Source organism: Calidris pugnax, unplaced genomic scaffold, assembly GCF_001431845.1.
Source record: "Calidris pugnax isolate Ruff unplaced genomic scaffold, ASM143184v1 scaffold14, whole genome shotgun sequence".
NCBI lineage: Eukaryota > Metazoa > Chordata > Aves > Charadriiformes > Scolopacidae > Calidris > Calidris pugnax.
In genome coordinates, this window is record NW_015090793.1 from 3,554,844 (window position 1) to 3,570,143 (window position 15,300).

The window sequence follows — 15,300 nt, forward strand, 5'->3', positions numbered from 1 at the left end:
GATAAAAATACAGAAAATCTCTTATATTGTTATTGTAGGGTGCTGTTAATACTCCACAGAAGGACTTTTAAGATGAAGTACATTATTTTTGTCATGATAATGTCCTTTGAAGTTTAAAAAATAAAATTTTATGGCAAATTCCTTCTTGGATTCTATGAGATGATGAATAGGTGTTTAAATGCAAAAGTCTTCCAGGATTTATAGTGGGTACTGTGTTGTATAGAGACTCTCTGATCATTTAGTGTCACTGTTTGCCAAAGTTCTATGTTTTTTCTGGGGTGAAAAATAAGAAGGAAAGAGTGAAGGGGATAAAATTTGTATTTTCACTGCTTTTTATTTGTGAGACACTCAGGCAAATGATATGTGATGAAACTTGACCTTAAGATGACTATTCATGCTGTAAACTCAGCCACAAACCGATCCCTCATTATGACAGTCAAAATGAAAAACACCAATGCTAGCTTTATTTTAATTAAAACTGCTATGAAGCTCTTGAAAGAGCTCACTCAATCTTAATATTTGCTATCAGAATGAAAATGTAGATTATTGTATGTATTTTATGGCCTCACTGTTCATGATCAAACAGTTCTTCCAGAGGACAGCGGTACATTTCCTTTCTCTGTTGGAGTTCATGCAACAAAAGACAAGGCTTCAGTCAGATGATATGGGAATTATTTTAACAGTAAATTACAGGTCTCCTGAGCTGGCAAAAGCAGAACAAAGCCCGTGTTTTGGCACAGCTCTTTGGGTGGGTTTAAGTCACTGACTTGGAAACTTTGCAGTTGTCATTAGTGAGTGCCTGTCACCTTTCTCAATTGCCACGTGATGTTGTAGAGCTGTCTACAGGCTACAGTGACAGGGCAATGCAGAAAAGTAAACATAAAGGAATTTGGGGAACAGGGAGTTCAAGGAATTCATTAAAAGATTCCCTGAAATAGTAACAGTATTGGTTCATAGGAATATAGGACCGGGAGGAGGATCAAAGATCACATAATCCAACCATCTGCTCTAAGATGGAATCAAACATACTAAGAACACCTTTAACAGAGGTTTGCCAGACCTGTTTGTTAATCCTTTACTGTAGGAGATTCTGCAATCTTCCTATGTGGTTTTTCACCATTCTTCATAGATTTCTCTGACTATCATAGAATCATAGAATAGTTTGGGTTGGAAGGGACTTTTAAGGGGTATCTAGTCCAAGTCCCCTGCAATGAGCAGGGATGTCTTCAACTAGATCAGGTTGCTTAGAGTCCCATCCAGCCTGACCTTGAATGTTTCCAGGAATGGGGCATCTAGCATTTATCTGGGCAACCTGTTCTGTGTTTCACCAAACGTTAAATGTAAGCTGGGAGAGCTTTTTGCTGTTACTCTGGCTGTTTCACAAATATTGCAAGGTAGGTTGATTGCCTCTTGTCTTCGAAGAGGAGCGGTTTCCTGTCACCTTTGAATAAGTTTTCAAATGTTGAAAGGTGATTATCATGTCTACCCAGAGCATAAGGGTTTTTTCCCTTGGAAAAAAAGCAAACTGAAATCCACTAATTTTCTTAATGGATTCAATTTCTAAAGTGCTTTTCCTTTTTGCTGCTCATCGATTGGTCTAATATGACATCCCTCTCCTGAAACATGGTAAAACCAGATGCAAAATTACAAATTTTATTGATACTAAACAGCACAAAATGATTACCGTTGAGGTCTTGACGTTACTGGCACATCATTTCAGAAGAATTTCTCTTCTTTGCGCTAGCATCACATTGTTGACTCAGATTCAATTTGTGATTCATAAGTAGAAATAAAAATGTCCAAATGAGTGTTTTATGAAATTAAGTAAATGTTGGTGTTAAATCGAAAATAAATCAAGGATTCTGATTATAAGTAGCTACACCACCACTTGGGCTGATGGTTGTTGTTCTCCTGTCTTTTTGTTGCATGTCACTTGGGCTACCTTTCAAGAGGTATCTCTTGAAACTGTCGCTCTACTGTGTACCATTTTAAGGCAAACTGAAATTTCTGACTCTGTATTGTACAACATTGCACTGTAAATAGCAGTAGTTTAGGAACTGATTGACAAGTAGCTTAAACATCCATGCATCCAGTGATCTGGCTTGTAGGAGAAGGGAATCTCACTTGGACATTATTCTGAACTACACGGGCTTAGATCATCTCAAGTGAACCATGAAGATGTAACCCAAGGTAAACTCGTGGGACATATACATCTATTTGGAAGATTTCTATGCCTAGTATAGCAGGAAAACTATCATAAAATGTCTTAATAAACGTGATGGGAGTCAGATAGATAAATAAATCTTGCATACTGGGAGAAATGGCTCCCTTTGAAAACAATTTCAGATTGTACAGGTTTTAGACATTTTTTTTCCAAGTGGGCACCTGCTTTTTCAGTCCTGATTTTTAAAATATTTGGATACTCCGTCAAAGGCTAAGGATGACCTTGTTTACACATATGAGTGTGTTTTATTTATTTTTTAAGAAAACCTGATTTCTGTTTACAGTTATGGTTGCCATTGCTATTTCAACAGCATCTGTTACAATAGTGTGCTTGAAATAGTGCAGAGTAAGAGAAAGGTCTAGCATTCAAAAGAAATGGCTTAAATAAAAGGGAAAAAAATCAGCAACGATTTTTTTTCCATATTTGATCTGCTACCAAAGTAGCTAGTGTAGCAACAAAATGTTCAATTAAGGTAATATGATTACGCAGATAGTCTGAATTGTGTCCAGGAACTGAATCTAGATGTCTGGAGCTTTAGTCCAGTTTGCTTAAGTGAGTATACTTGTTTTTCTGTAGACATCTTAAGAGATGGATGGTAACACCTTTAAGCACAACAGGAAAGGCTGCAATGCCAGCGCCTCACCCCTGGGAAGATCCAACCAGCTTATCCTCTGTTTCCAGATATGAATTTAGAAGTGGAGGAGAGAGAGAAAGAGAAGTTGACATTATGACTATAAAGCACATAACATGCTTGAAAAAACACAGAAGAAAAAAAGTACAGAAAAAGGCTATAAAAATCTAGTTTTGTAGTGGCTGGCTAGTAGTAAAGATGATAATAAATGTGTTACCTGAACTGTAGTTAGAGACATAGATCAGAATTCATGGCTAACTCTGAACATACATACACCTTGTGCCTGAGCTCCAACTTCAGTCCTGACTCTGGGACCACCTTTGCCTCAACTCTTTGCAAATTGTTTGTCTTGATTTTGGTTCTAGAAAGTAGAGATAAATATTTACTTCTCTGCTGAACTCCACAGGCAAGAAATCATTAATCCTTTTCAGTGTACTGGAGATGAAGAGTTGCTTTCATAAGGAATTTCATACATTTTGTTTATAAAATGTTTGAAATGTATGCAAGAAGAGCATGATATAAAGATGGCATTAATATGCCTGTAATGTCTCTGCTGTGCTTCATAGTGTGCTAAAGCTGGGGTACTAAAATGGTGCATGAGGAAGTGCCATGGTGCTTTTCTGGGAAAACCTAGTTTGGATGAAGTGATGCAGATACTGGCTTCCCTTATCTTCAGTATGATGGTGAAGCTTGCGGAGTCTTCGTGTCCCAGCATATACTGTTTCATTTTGATTTGAGCAAAAGTTCAAACAAAGTTTAGAGGAAGATCAAGACTCTGCTTGCTTATTTGTCTCCAGCTGGTCTCATCCTTTTGAAGTGCATCTAAAATTAATGTCTGTCCTCTGCTGAATTCTCTTCTGAAATATGCAGCTGTGTGGAACAAGTAAATAGGACTGTAAATGTCTCATATCTGCGTTTTGCCTGTAAATAGGCAACATTGAAAAACTGATCAGACACTTGAAGCCCTAGGATTCCCATAAAATATGCTCTTACTGGATGAGAGGAAGACTGAACTCTGAACCCAAATTTAACACTTGCTGTTTTTGAAAAAATTGTGAATGTGCTCTAAGATACTTCCCCCCCCATCTTGTGGTTCAGTCTTGCTGATAAATCCTCTAAATGTAGTATTTAGTATTGTCAAAAAACAAGCAGTTAGTATTGTCACTATTTTTTCATTCACAAGGCAAAATAGAGCTAGACTTTATGTTTTTCACCTTTGCTTTGTCAAAGCATGTAGGAGGCTGCGTGTTCATCTATTAGCTGCTAAGTGTGTGTAGTAATTCTCACTTTATCACCTGCTCTTATGTTAAATGAAGTTTCACAGGCTAATAGCATGAGTAAACCCTGTCTTAAAATAGATTTCAGATGTAAAAAAGGGAACATACCTGCCTTTTCATTTATTTTAGTACTGCTGATGACTGCTAGAAAATGTATTAAAAGAATCCAAGAAATTTTGAGTCCTTTGAACTATTAAATCAATATTGCTTGTATTTTGGTTCAGAACTCAGAGTGGCCTCTGTGTGAGATCTCATAAAGTATGAATTCAGAGAACATGTGATAAATTCACATCCAGCAATAGTTTTCCTATTTTTCTTAGAATTAGACTACAAAGCATTTCATTCTGCAAGATACACAGAATATAGCAAATACCGAAGTAAGGTGATAGGTCACTTGGTGATATATAATAGGAAGAAATGCAGAATGCATACTGTGAGAACTATAAGCTTGGGCTAAAATCACTTTAGACAGTTTAATCTGACTGTGATTTGAACCTGAACATTTTCTGATTCACCTGCTTAACTTTCCTTTCTTTTACAGCTAGGAGAAATACAAGAGTTAAACTGACTTTTACGTCCCTTTCAATTTGAAGTGTGGGCGTTATAAAAAGTATAAGTCTTTTAATCTTGGTTTGCTCATATATTTTATTTCTGCTGTTTTGTACATTTGCTTAGCTGGCTTTTTTCTTTGTCCGACTTGTAGGTCTTTGAAGAAGAGCATCACATCTTGTACCTGGACCATGGTGGAGTTATTGTGGCCATTAAGGACACCTCTATCCCTCTGAAAATACTCAAGTAATCCTACAGTCAATTAGATTAGAGCTATTGTGTTTGAGACCTCAGGCAAAGTTCAGAGGTTAAGATGAGCATTTCAATGTGATCATGAAATGCAGGTGGAGTCAGCTTCATTTAACATTCATTAAGTCAACAAAATGCTGGTGGATGTATTAAAGATTACTTCATGGTGCTGAAGGTACCATGGCATCATCCATTAATCATAACAAAAATTTCTTGCACCAGTGTAGATATTTTTCTTTAAAAGCCTGTCCTGGAACTCTGCGGTAGAAGCCATGTTCAGCATGATTATTTTCTGCTACTGCTTTGCACCAGCAGTATATGGCAATGGTGCACAGCCTGTGGGGCATATGTGGCTTAGGTATCCGCTCAGGATAGCTCATTCATACTCAAGCTCCTCCAAGAGCCACAGTGAATGAAGAGGTTAGAGAATAGCCCTGAGTTGCTCTGGCAAGAGCAATGTGATATAGACTTTGGGGGCCAGTGGGGAAAGGACTTCTGTGTGCTTATGTGCTGTGTAATACAGTTTGCCAGAAGCCCAGTTCATGTGAGATATTCCTGCAAAAATTAACTGTAGTATGTGTAGATCCTGTCATGTAGTGATAATGCAGCAAATGGCCTTCTCAGCTTGTTTGCTGAAGATTTGCTGCGATTGAAGATTGCAAATTTGCAAGATTGCAAAAGATTCGCAAATTGAAGATTTGCGTGGAAAGATTTGCTACAAATCATTTTGTTATAAAATACCAAGTTTAAACTGCACGATAGCGAAGCAAACTATGGTAACCTTAGGTGATGGCATACAAAACTATAAACTTTAGCATAAAAGATGTAAGAGATCTGTATCACTTGTGACTAGGTTCATTTTTTCATAATACTGTATACACTAATAGGAACTGGGCTATGTACTTGGTTAGCTAGAATGAAAGCCATCATTTACCTACTATCCAAAAGACCTGGGGGAAATGTACAGAAGAAAAGAGACTTTGAATAATAAATTTTGGGTGCATAGAGTATTTGAAATATGTTTTGCTGATTCATCAGCATATTTTGCAAATTTTTAAGTGGTTGGTAGCAGCTGTGAAGGCCCTTCATCTTGGTGCCTGCAGTTACTGCACTTCCCGCGTGTTTTAGAAATAGAGCTGTTTTGCCTGTCATGTTCCACTGACCTCTCCTTAGCAGGTCTCCAGCTCAGAGACAACTAGAAAGGATGAGGGGTAAATTAACTTGCTCCTGAACCTAAAAGGTAGCAAGGTAGTTTGTCGGCAGACCTTGTTTTTTATCTGCCTGAGAATTTCCACTGTTGTGGCAAATTTATTATACACCCTCTAATAAAGATGTGAACTCCTGGATATGTTGCTGAGAAACATTTCACATTAATATGATACCCTGTCCAGGCATATTGTATTTTGGCAATTGTAAATTCTGAGGGGTTTATGTGAGGGGTTTGTTTGATCGTTGTTTGGGGTCTTTTTTGTTTTGTTTTGGGTTTTTTGTTTGTTTTGTTTTTTTAATGAATGAATTCTGTTTTGTATAATAATAGCTGTAAATGAAAACCATTTCTGCTTTTTTTACAGGTTCAGCATAGATGAAGGCCAGACTTGGAGTACACATAATTTTACCAGCACTTCAGTCTTTGTAGATGGATTACTTAGTGAACCTGGAGATGAGACACTGGTCATGACGTAAGTTTCTTGTTTAATCTTTTTTTTCAGGGTGCTCTCTACTTATGCACTTGAGCATATTTTTAACTGTGGATGTTTGAGATAGTCCCTGCGTCGGTGACTTTTGTTTCTTGCAGTCAGACAGACTCTTACACTGATGTCCAAACAGCCCTAGAATGCAGCCTGTCTTTGAAATGATCTGTGTGGTATTTCAGTTGGAAAGATGAAGTGTTATGTTCACATGAAATTTCGCAGTTACCGCCAGGGAGGGTGGAATAATAGGACTGCAAATACAAATCTGAGAAACGTAGTTAAAAAAAAATAAGTATTCCCTACCTTATTTTTCTGTTTTCTACAGGTTCTTAGGCAGACTTCAAAAATGCTAAATATCTATCCCCTCTTCTGTGAAAATTGTCTTTGCAGTGTAAATGACTATGTTGTTGTCCTGGTAACTAGCATTGCAGAACTTTGTGTAACCAAACACTGTGCTAACAAATACACATTTTAATTCTGTGCAGTGACTGAGGCAGATGCTGTGAATAGAGTTAAAAATAACAAAATTCTGCAGCTTGGGCCCCTGTTTATCTTTTTCAAAGGGGTCAGCAACATCTGGATCTGAGCTGCAGGTTTTGCTCTGTCTCTTAATGCTAATATTTTAGAAGTGTCTGAGAGTGAAAAACACCTGTCCAATTAGAGAGAAAGGCACATGCTAACTGCAGCAGGGAAGGGGAATGCACTCAGAGATGTGCAGGTTGTTATGTGTGCTCCTATCAGAACAGCTTGTTGATCCTTTATATTGGAGCTCTGTGTTTATGATGAGCTTTTTTCCCAATAAATTACAAATAGAGCTGCCTTTGACAGGTACCAGTAGGAAAACAAAAAAAAAAAAGCCCATTATGGAGTTGTGAAAAGGATCCTAAGCAAAACAAAAATCCTACCCAATGTACTTAAAAGCATTGCACCCAGTTCATAATGCTGTACTGCACAGGGGTGAACTTGGCCTGTTCGTTCGTTCTTTCTCCGCTATCCCATTTATCCTCTGTTACACATGTATGACCTGAGAAGAACAGTATTACTCCACCATCTTCCCCTTCTGTCAAGCATAAGGGGTTTTATGCTATAATATATGCCACACGGAGATACTTATGCCTCTGAATGAAGGATTTCCATTGATTTCAGTGGAAGCAGAGGGATCAAAAGCTTATTCTAAACTGTACTTACTGGCAGATAAAATGGTGTGTGATGACTATATGCTCTGTGTGAGTTTTTTATATTAAGTATCCTTGAAAACAGTGGTTTTCTGAAGGTGTACTTAAATATCTGGTTGAATAGGCTAAAGAGCTCACGTAAAACAATACCTTTTTGAAATCATCCATCTGGAATGTATATAACTGTAGCTACATTTGGTACATGGGCCCACATCGACAAAAAGCATCCTGTGACTTTTATGTTTCTGAGGGGACAAGAGTCTGACTCCAGCATCTCAATGCCAGGCTTGTAGGATCTTACTCTGCAGGCAGTTCTACTGAACATGGAGGACGTCAAACACTTACTGTCACAGACTGGCCCTGTAAAGACTTATTAGACTCTAAAGATAATAGGAAGAATAAACGTACAGTATGTGTTTCCTTATTGCTGTTATATCAGCTTCCTTGTCTCTCCTACTGCTTTTGATTGGGTTTTACCTTCAAGGTGACGTTGTCTGGCTTTGTGGTTCTGTGTCTGACTTTACTGCAAGACTCTTTGTCGTTCTGTCTGGCTTAGGTAATTTGCTCTTAAAACTTCACACTTGAACTGGGTTGCTGGGCATGACTTAATATGCAGTAATTTTTCTGGTTTTGAGAAATGTCATCCACTGATACGCATTCCCTGGGAAAAAAAAAAAATCAACTATACCACCTTTTCCATTTTATTAGATAAAAAGTGTTTCTTCTGGGTAGAACATGTAAGCTGAACATGTGTATGGTAATAGGAATAAAGTAACAGTGTCTTTCACCCTGAAGAATCCAAATCCATTACTAAGGACCTAGTCTGACATTTTTTACTTAAACAGGAATTTCATTTTCTCCCTTTGGTAGGAAGTTTGTTTGAATAAGGCCTTTGAATAAAGAGTCCAATGTCAAACTCTGCATAAATTAGCAGAGATAACATAATTCTGAAGTAGGAAGGTAATATCTGAAAGAGTTTACAGCAGAACAGTGGAACTGAAATGGTTTTATTTAAAGTTTCTAGAATAAACTCACAGAAAAAAAAAGTCAGTATTTTACTTGTTCGGAAAGCAGCTGTTAGTGTAGGGTAAAATCCTGGTTCTACTCGTCAGCTTAGGGATTTCCTTCAAGGTTTTAAATTTTTATTAATTAAAAATAATCCACAAAAATTATTTGGGAAAGGCATTTGGGAAAGGCATTAAGGGACCTGGTAATAGCATGTCTATGAGAGAATTCTCATTTTCCAGCATGGTGACTGGGACGTTGACCTGACTTGTAAAGGACTTCCATTTGAATTCCTGTTCAATCCTAACTTATCCAAAATGAAGTGGTCTGGAAGGATTTACTGAAGAAACAGGGGAATGTGAATCTTGTTGCCTCAAGTCTTCATTTCAGAAAGTTTTGTACTTTCTCCAAAAACAAATGAGAAAAAACAAATGTTGACTTGTCAAAAGTTTTCATAAACTGAGTTGTCATCTGCCAGTTGACATTAATCTAAATCATTCATCCAAATCCTCTGCAGTATTCAAAATATGTGCACTCAAGTGCCAAGGAAAATATATTTTATTCAATTGTGCTGTGCAATAGACCTTGTTAAGGTTTTTAGGAGTTTTAAGCAGTAAAGTAGTCAAAAATTTCAGAAAGTTCATTCTATGTACAAATCAATTTCTAAATAGACCTAGTTAAGAGCTTTAGGAGAGATAAGCAATCAAGTATTCATAAAGTGTAGGAAACTCATTCTGTGTAAAAAATCAATTTCTAAATGAAGAGCTCAAATTCACCATTTATTGTGAAATGAATAAGTAAGGTTTGCTAAGAAATTTTCTTAAGTAATTGATATATAGTCAGCAAAATAGCGCATGGTCTAGTAGGCTTTATTTTGTTATTAATTCTTTAAGGAAAGTTATTGCAACCCAGTGTTAAAGATATATTTGGAAAAAATTACTTAATAACACTGGATTGAGTAATGGCCTAACTCAGTGGGAAAAGGAAGCATTTTTGTGTGCCTGAAATATTGATGTTACTCTTCAAAGGAAGTAGTTCATCTAATGAAAGTTTCAAACCTGTTAAAATGACTTCTAAATCACAGTTCAGCTTCTGGGAGTGTTTCCCAAACCAGGTTATTTAGATGACAGTGTGAACCCAGTAGGGATGATAATCACGGTACCACAGACTATGGCCCCTTTTTAAAAAGGCGGTAAAAGGTTACATAAAAGGACTGCTTTTCTTTATGTCAGATAGAATCAAAGTCTTCCTTATGGGTAATTTTATTTTTTTTTCCAGAGGATGGATGTTTTTTTTCATAATGTCTGTAGAGTAACAACTTAAGATGCTGCAGGGAACTTCATGAAATCTCTGAACTGCAGAACTCCTGCACGTGCACCTTGCTCTCTTGAAAGTCTGTTGTTGCAATCCCATTGGGTTCCTAAGTGATAATAGAAGTAAGAAAATAGTCTAGTTTAAACTTAATCAAAACAAGGTGGATATCATATTAACAGGTGTTAGATATTAGGTAGAACCATCTGGAATTTTGCAACTGTTGATTCTGCTAGTGACGTCAACCTCAGCTTTAACAACATCAGTACCAGTCGGCGTTTCATGTAGTTTGTGGGGCTTATTGTTGTGCCACACATGGCAGCACACTGCCTTTCCTGTTGTCTTTGAGTATCTTACTAGTGGAGGTACTTCTCTGTGTTCTGAATTCTTCAGTACTAGCTTTCTCATACTGCAACCCCTAGAAAAAAGGTAGGTAAATGGTAGATAAAACCTCATTATGTAAGAGAATATCTGATTTCTCAAGGCAAATTCTAGGTTTTATTTGCAGCTAGGTTAATCTCTTGTTTGAGAAGCATTGCTCAGTCATGCAATGGTTGTTCTGTTCTCTGCATAATGAGGCCTGCATCTGTCTGTCAATAGACAGAGAAAACATATAGAAAGACAGTAAGAGAATGTGACCTTTGATAAAAGAGCATTGAAAAAGCAAACTGCTTACTCTATTTCAATGTAATCTAGTTATCGGATAATCCAGATGTACAAATGCCTGTTTAGTGGCAAATCTGATGCTTTGCTTGCATCTGTGTAGACACAGATGTTAGCAAAGCATGTCATTGCATTGCAGTGTCACAGCCAACTCTTGGAGCCAAGACCATGGGATTGCCCCTGTCTCTCCCTCTGCTCAAAACAAGTCCAGCGTTTAAAACTTTGCTTTTTCTTTTCCTTCCATAAAGTTTCCATAACATGTTCAGACGGATGGCAACATGGTGGTTTTAGTGTCTTACTAAAGCCCATATTTAGAATATCTTGAGGGCAGACCTGGAAAAGTATTTGAATAAGAGGAACTGAAATTTTAGGAGTACATGTCCTGTAAGACTCTTTATTTTGAGCCTCTGCCACTGATGGACAGAGCCTGCCCTGCAGCTGTGGTGCTCTAACTTCAATTTCAGGGAGACAGTTCCATTTTAGATCTAATTAGATCTAATAAATAGCGATGAAGAGGTAGACATTGGAAAATTCCACCAACAGTAAAATTGTTCAAACATTTTACTTTACTTTTGTGTGCAGCCTTGAACTCTGTTTCGCTATATTTTGTTCTAACAATGAAGGAGTCACAATTTAGGTGACCCTACCAGGCTATTTACTCTAGCTCTACCAGGTGAAGTCTGAATGAAAAATTTCCTACCTGTGACAAAAGTGATTTTCCTTTTAAGTATGTGAGTAAAATAAAAAAAAAATCTAAAGAACTAATTATAAAATTTTGTAGGTATCCTAAATTAATTTTGTCTTTAAGTAAAATGAGAGCAGAGAGCTGAATGATGCAAATCTATCCTTTATAATGTCATATGTTTCTCCTAAATTAATCCATTTGATTCACTGTCCATCTTGTATTTACTTCTACATAAAGCATTAGACTAGGCATTAAACCAGCAATTTTTTCCAAACAGTTTGCATGTTAAAAGGTTGTTCTTGGACAGGAATTCACGAAATAGATGGGAAAAAATGTTGGAGGTAATTCACAACCATAATGGAACCACTGAGCTTCTGGATAAAATGGGAACATGCTCATCCTACTCCTCCCCAGCACTTCTCAGAACTGAAGCATTCATTTCCGCTCTTTTTCCCCAAAAGAGTTGAAACCAAGATGTATTGGCATAAAAGAATGATTGGCAATTATTATTTTTTGGGGGCAGGAAACAATGAAAAAACATACTTTGGTTCAATTTCAACTTAATTGTTTCCTCCCCTCATTTTTCACTTTGGCAGCCAAGCCAAAAAAGAAAAACTACTCTTCGGTGCATTAAGTATATGCATGTGTTTGTAGTTTAAGGCTCTTAAATCATAAGTGTCTCATCATATTTGCACATGATCTGTTGTGTACACAAGCACTGTTTATGTGCAGTTGCTTTATGTAGGCAGGTGTCTACTTTTGCACATGGAAGCATTCATCATTTCTGTAGTTGCGGTTTAGGAAGGCCACTGAAAATGTGACCTCTGTAACGTTCTTTTGTGGAATTAGAAAAATATGCGGAATTATAATCTTGATATATAACAGACTGCAGCTTGAATCTTACATTACTTTCATCCATTTTCCTACTATGATCCCTTTGACGTATCTAGTTTTTGTTGATTTTACAGTGTTGTAACATTTCAACATTTTCTTTTTGAAAATGGTAGGCTTTAAATAGCACTGTAATCAGAGTCATGGCTAACCCGCTCTTCAAACCCATTATCCCCTTGGAAAATCTTTCATTAGCAATGTTAATTGTTACTGTAAGTTAAGGAGAATACTACCTGTTGGCAGTAGTTACACTAGAGATGAAGGCCATCCTCCTATGCCACGACCTCATCACTTTACTCCCTCAACCTGGTATTTTTTTTACAGATTTTGGCATGGGGAGGTCATTTGTCTTGCTGTATGATCAAAGGCACTGGAATAATATGAACTACAACAGGCAAAACCAAAAGAAGATTGTCACATCTATTTGCTTTTTCGGTTATATTTTCATCATTTGTAGTAAAGGTGTAAGTGAAGCAAAGGACTCAGCTCTTTGAGCCCACCATAAATTGACAAGAAACTTCTAACACACTACTCCTTTTATGTAAAAGACAACTGAGAAAGTTGTTGCTGTTTTAATGTAAATGTCCTCCGGTATCTAGTAAACTGCAAGGTGGATTAGTATTCAATCTGAAAATGCAATTGTGTTATAAAAATAATCAGAGAGGTGTGACAGTTAAAAAAAATATTTTAACACTACAGTAAGTTCACTGACAATTGTGTTTCTGCTAATATGATTTACAACAGGAAAGGAAGCCTTAGATGGGGAATGGGATCTAAACACCACAGCTCTGTGACTGCTTCCGTTTAAATGAATACTTTCCAAGAGACAGACTGAGAGTCATTAAAATAATTAACTTGCATCTCCGAGAGTCTGGTTTCCTTTCCCAGCTTGGTCACATACTCGCTGTTGGATATTGAGGTTCAGATCCAAAAAGAATTTCAGGTCCTGACTTTTTGCACATGCTCGGAAATCTTTGCTCAAGTACTGTCGAGAAGAATTTAGACATGTTACCCGAGACAGGGCCATTGAGATTGCCCACATCATCTGTATGTGGGGTCCTCAATTGACCCTGATTCAAACCCTATGTTTTATTCTTGATAGTTTTATATATTTGAAGGTGCTCCCTATATTTGAAGGTGCTCCCAAAACACTAGAGGTCCTGTTCCTCCCCCAGCTGGCATGTCAAGCTAGCAGACTGTGTCAGCAGGGCAGTACAGCACTGAGCAGACAAATTCTGCTACCTTGGCACATGCTGTTTCAAACACCACAGTTGATGACAAAGTCATGTAGAGGAGAGCAAAAGCCAACGCAGCACTTGGGAGATTAAAGCAGCAAGTCTAGAATGAGAGAGGCATCTGATTTCAAACAAAAGTAGCTGTGCATCACGCAGTTGTCATCACTAGTCTTCAATACAGCTGCAAACCTTGGACAATTTAAGTTGCTACGTTAAACATATGAATAAATCCCACATGTGCTGTCTTCATGACCTTGGCGGGGTAGTAGAATAAGATCACTTCCACCACTCTGAGGTGGAAGTGTTCTGAGTGTTTGAGTGTTTTCAGATATTGAGCAGTAAAGCAAAACTGTTGCAGGTTCAGCTATGCTGCTCTGAATATCTGGTGGGTATATCAGACATCAGGCTGCTCCAAGCCATTTTCTTTGTCCAGGGACAATATGGCTAGTAGTTCAAAGGTAAATGATCATAATACTACAAAAAGTTCCTCAAAGCATGTCTTATATATATAACATTAGATACATCATAGGGGACGCTTTAGCTAATATCCATCTGCTCTGAGAAAGAATGTTTTGATGCTGTGAAAACCTGTGCACAAAATCTCGAAGAACACAGCAGAAAAGCTATAGAGGTAGACAAGTGTAGTGGTTATGAAAAGATGTCTGTGACATCTGAGATGAGCAGTGTGTTGTTAAAATTAGGGTAATTTCTCCTCAATAAAGCCATGGAAGTTGATATGTCTTCAGGAGTCTCCAGCTTTAACACCATCATGGTTTCAGTCGGGTGGTTTGCACTTAGGCACACGCAGACAGCAGGAAGTACAGCTATTACCGCTCATCTGAACTAAGAACATCCATTGAATAGATCCTCTTTTCTATTGAACAGAAATGTGAATTTACTGGAAGAGATTATCATTGCATATAATTTCTGTTAAATTAGCTCCCTGTGATTATGAGCTTTATCAGGAACAGAAATAACCAGAAATTCTCCAGCAAATAGTTTAAATGAGTTAGCTTAAAAACGGCGTTAAACTGTCTTAGCTATCAAATGATGCAATCAAATTAAAAAATGATGTGCTCATAAATGAAATAGGAACAAATGTACAAAGTTGTTATGGCAACTGAAACACTGAAGTTAAAATTATGGGTACCAAAATCTTGCAAATAAAAGTAAATCAATTTCCAAGGTAATTGGAATTTCTTTTAAAAATTATTTATCACAGCATCATCTTTCATAGTTTTAACAGAATTTATTTGATGGCTTTCTAATGAAACATAATTAATCAAGAAGAAGGTTTTTATGAATTACTATCATCTTTATATTTAACTTCTAATCATCAGTTAGTTACACTTGCTGCACTATTCCAGTTTTTTCCATTCATATGATTTTATTGGACTTATATATTTTGCACCTGAGCAATTAGATTGTGATTGCTGTTATGTATTGCTTTATTGTAGGTCTTACTTTTATCTAATCCATTGAATTCTACTTAAAACATGCCTTTCTTCCTTACTTTGAAAAAATACTTCTAATGTTATTTGGCAGTGCATTTAAATAGGCTCCTCTGATAAGTCTACAAAACCCTGTCCTCAATTACAGGTGTTATCATTGCGGCAGCATTAATAATCATGGGGCCACAGTTTCAAACAGTTTGCTAAGCTGGGTGCATGTGAGGTGCTGGATTCCCTAGGAAAATTACCCCAGGAATTCCAAA

At 37.1% G+C, this 15,300-nt stretch overlaps 1 protein-coding gene across 1 annotated transcript in view; it reads left to right on the plus strand.

Annotated features, from left to right (window-relative positions):
• SORCS2 (sortilin-related VPS10 domain containing receptor 2) overlaps window positions 1-15,300 on the plus strand; it is a 555,781-nt gene that overhangs the window by 461,879 nt on the left and 78,602 nt on the right. The window contains exons 14-15 of the mRNA XM_014966703.1: window positions 4,836-4,927; window positions 6,502-6,609. Of these exons, the coding sequence (XP_014822189.1) occupies window positions 4,836-4,927; window positions 6,502-6,609 (200 nt within the window). The remainder of the gene's footprint in view (window positions 1-4,835; window positions 4,928-6,501; window positions 6,610-15,300) is intronic.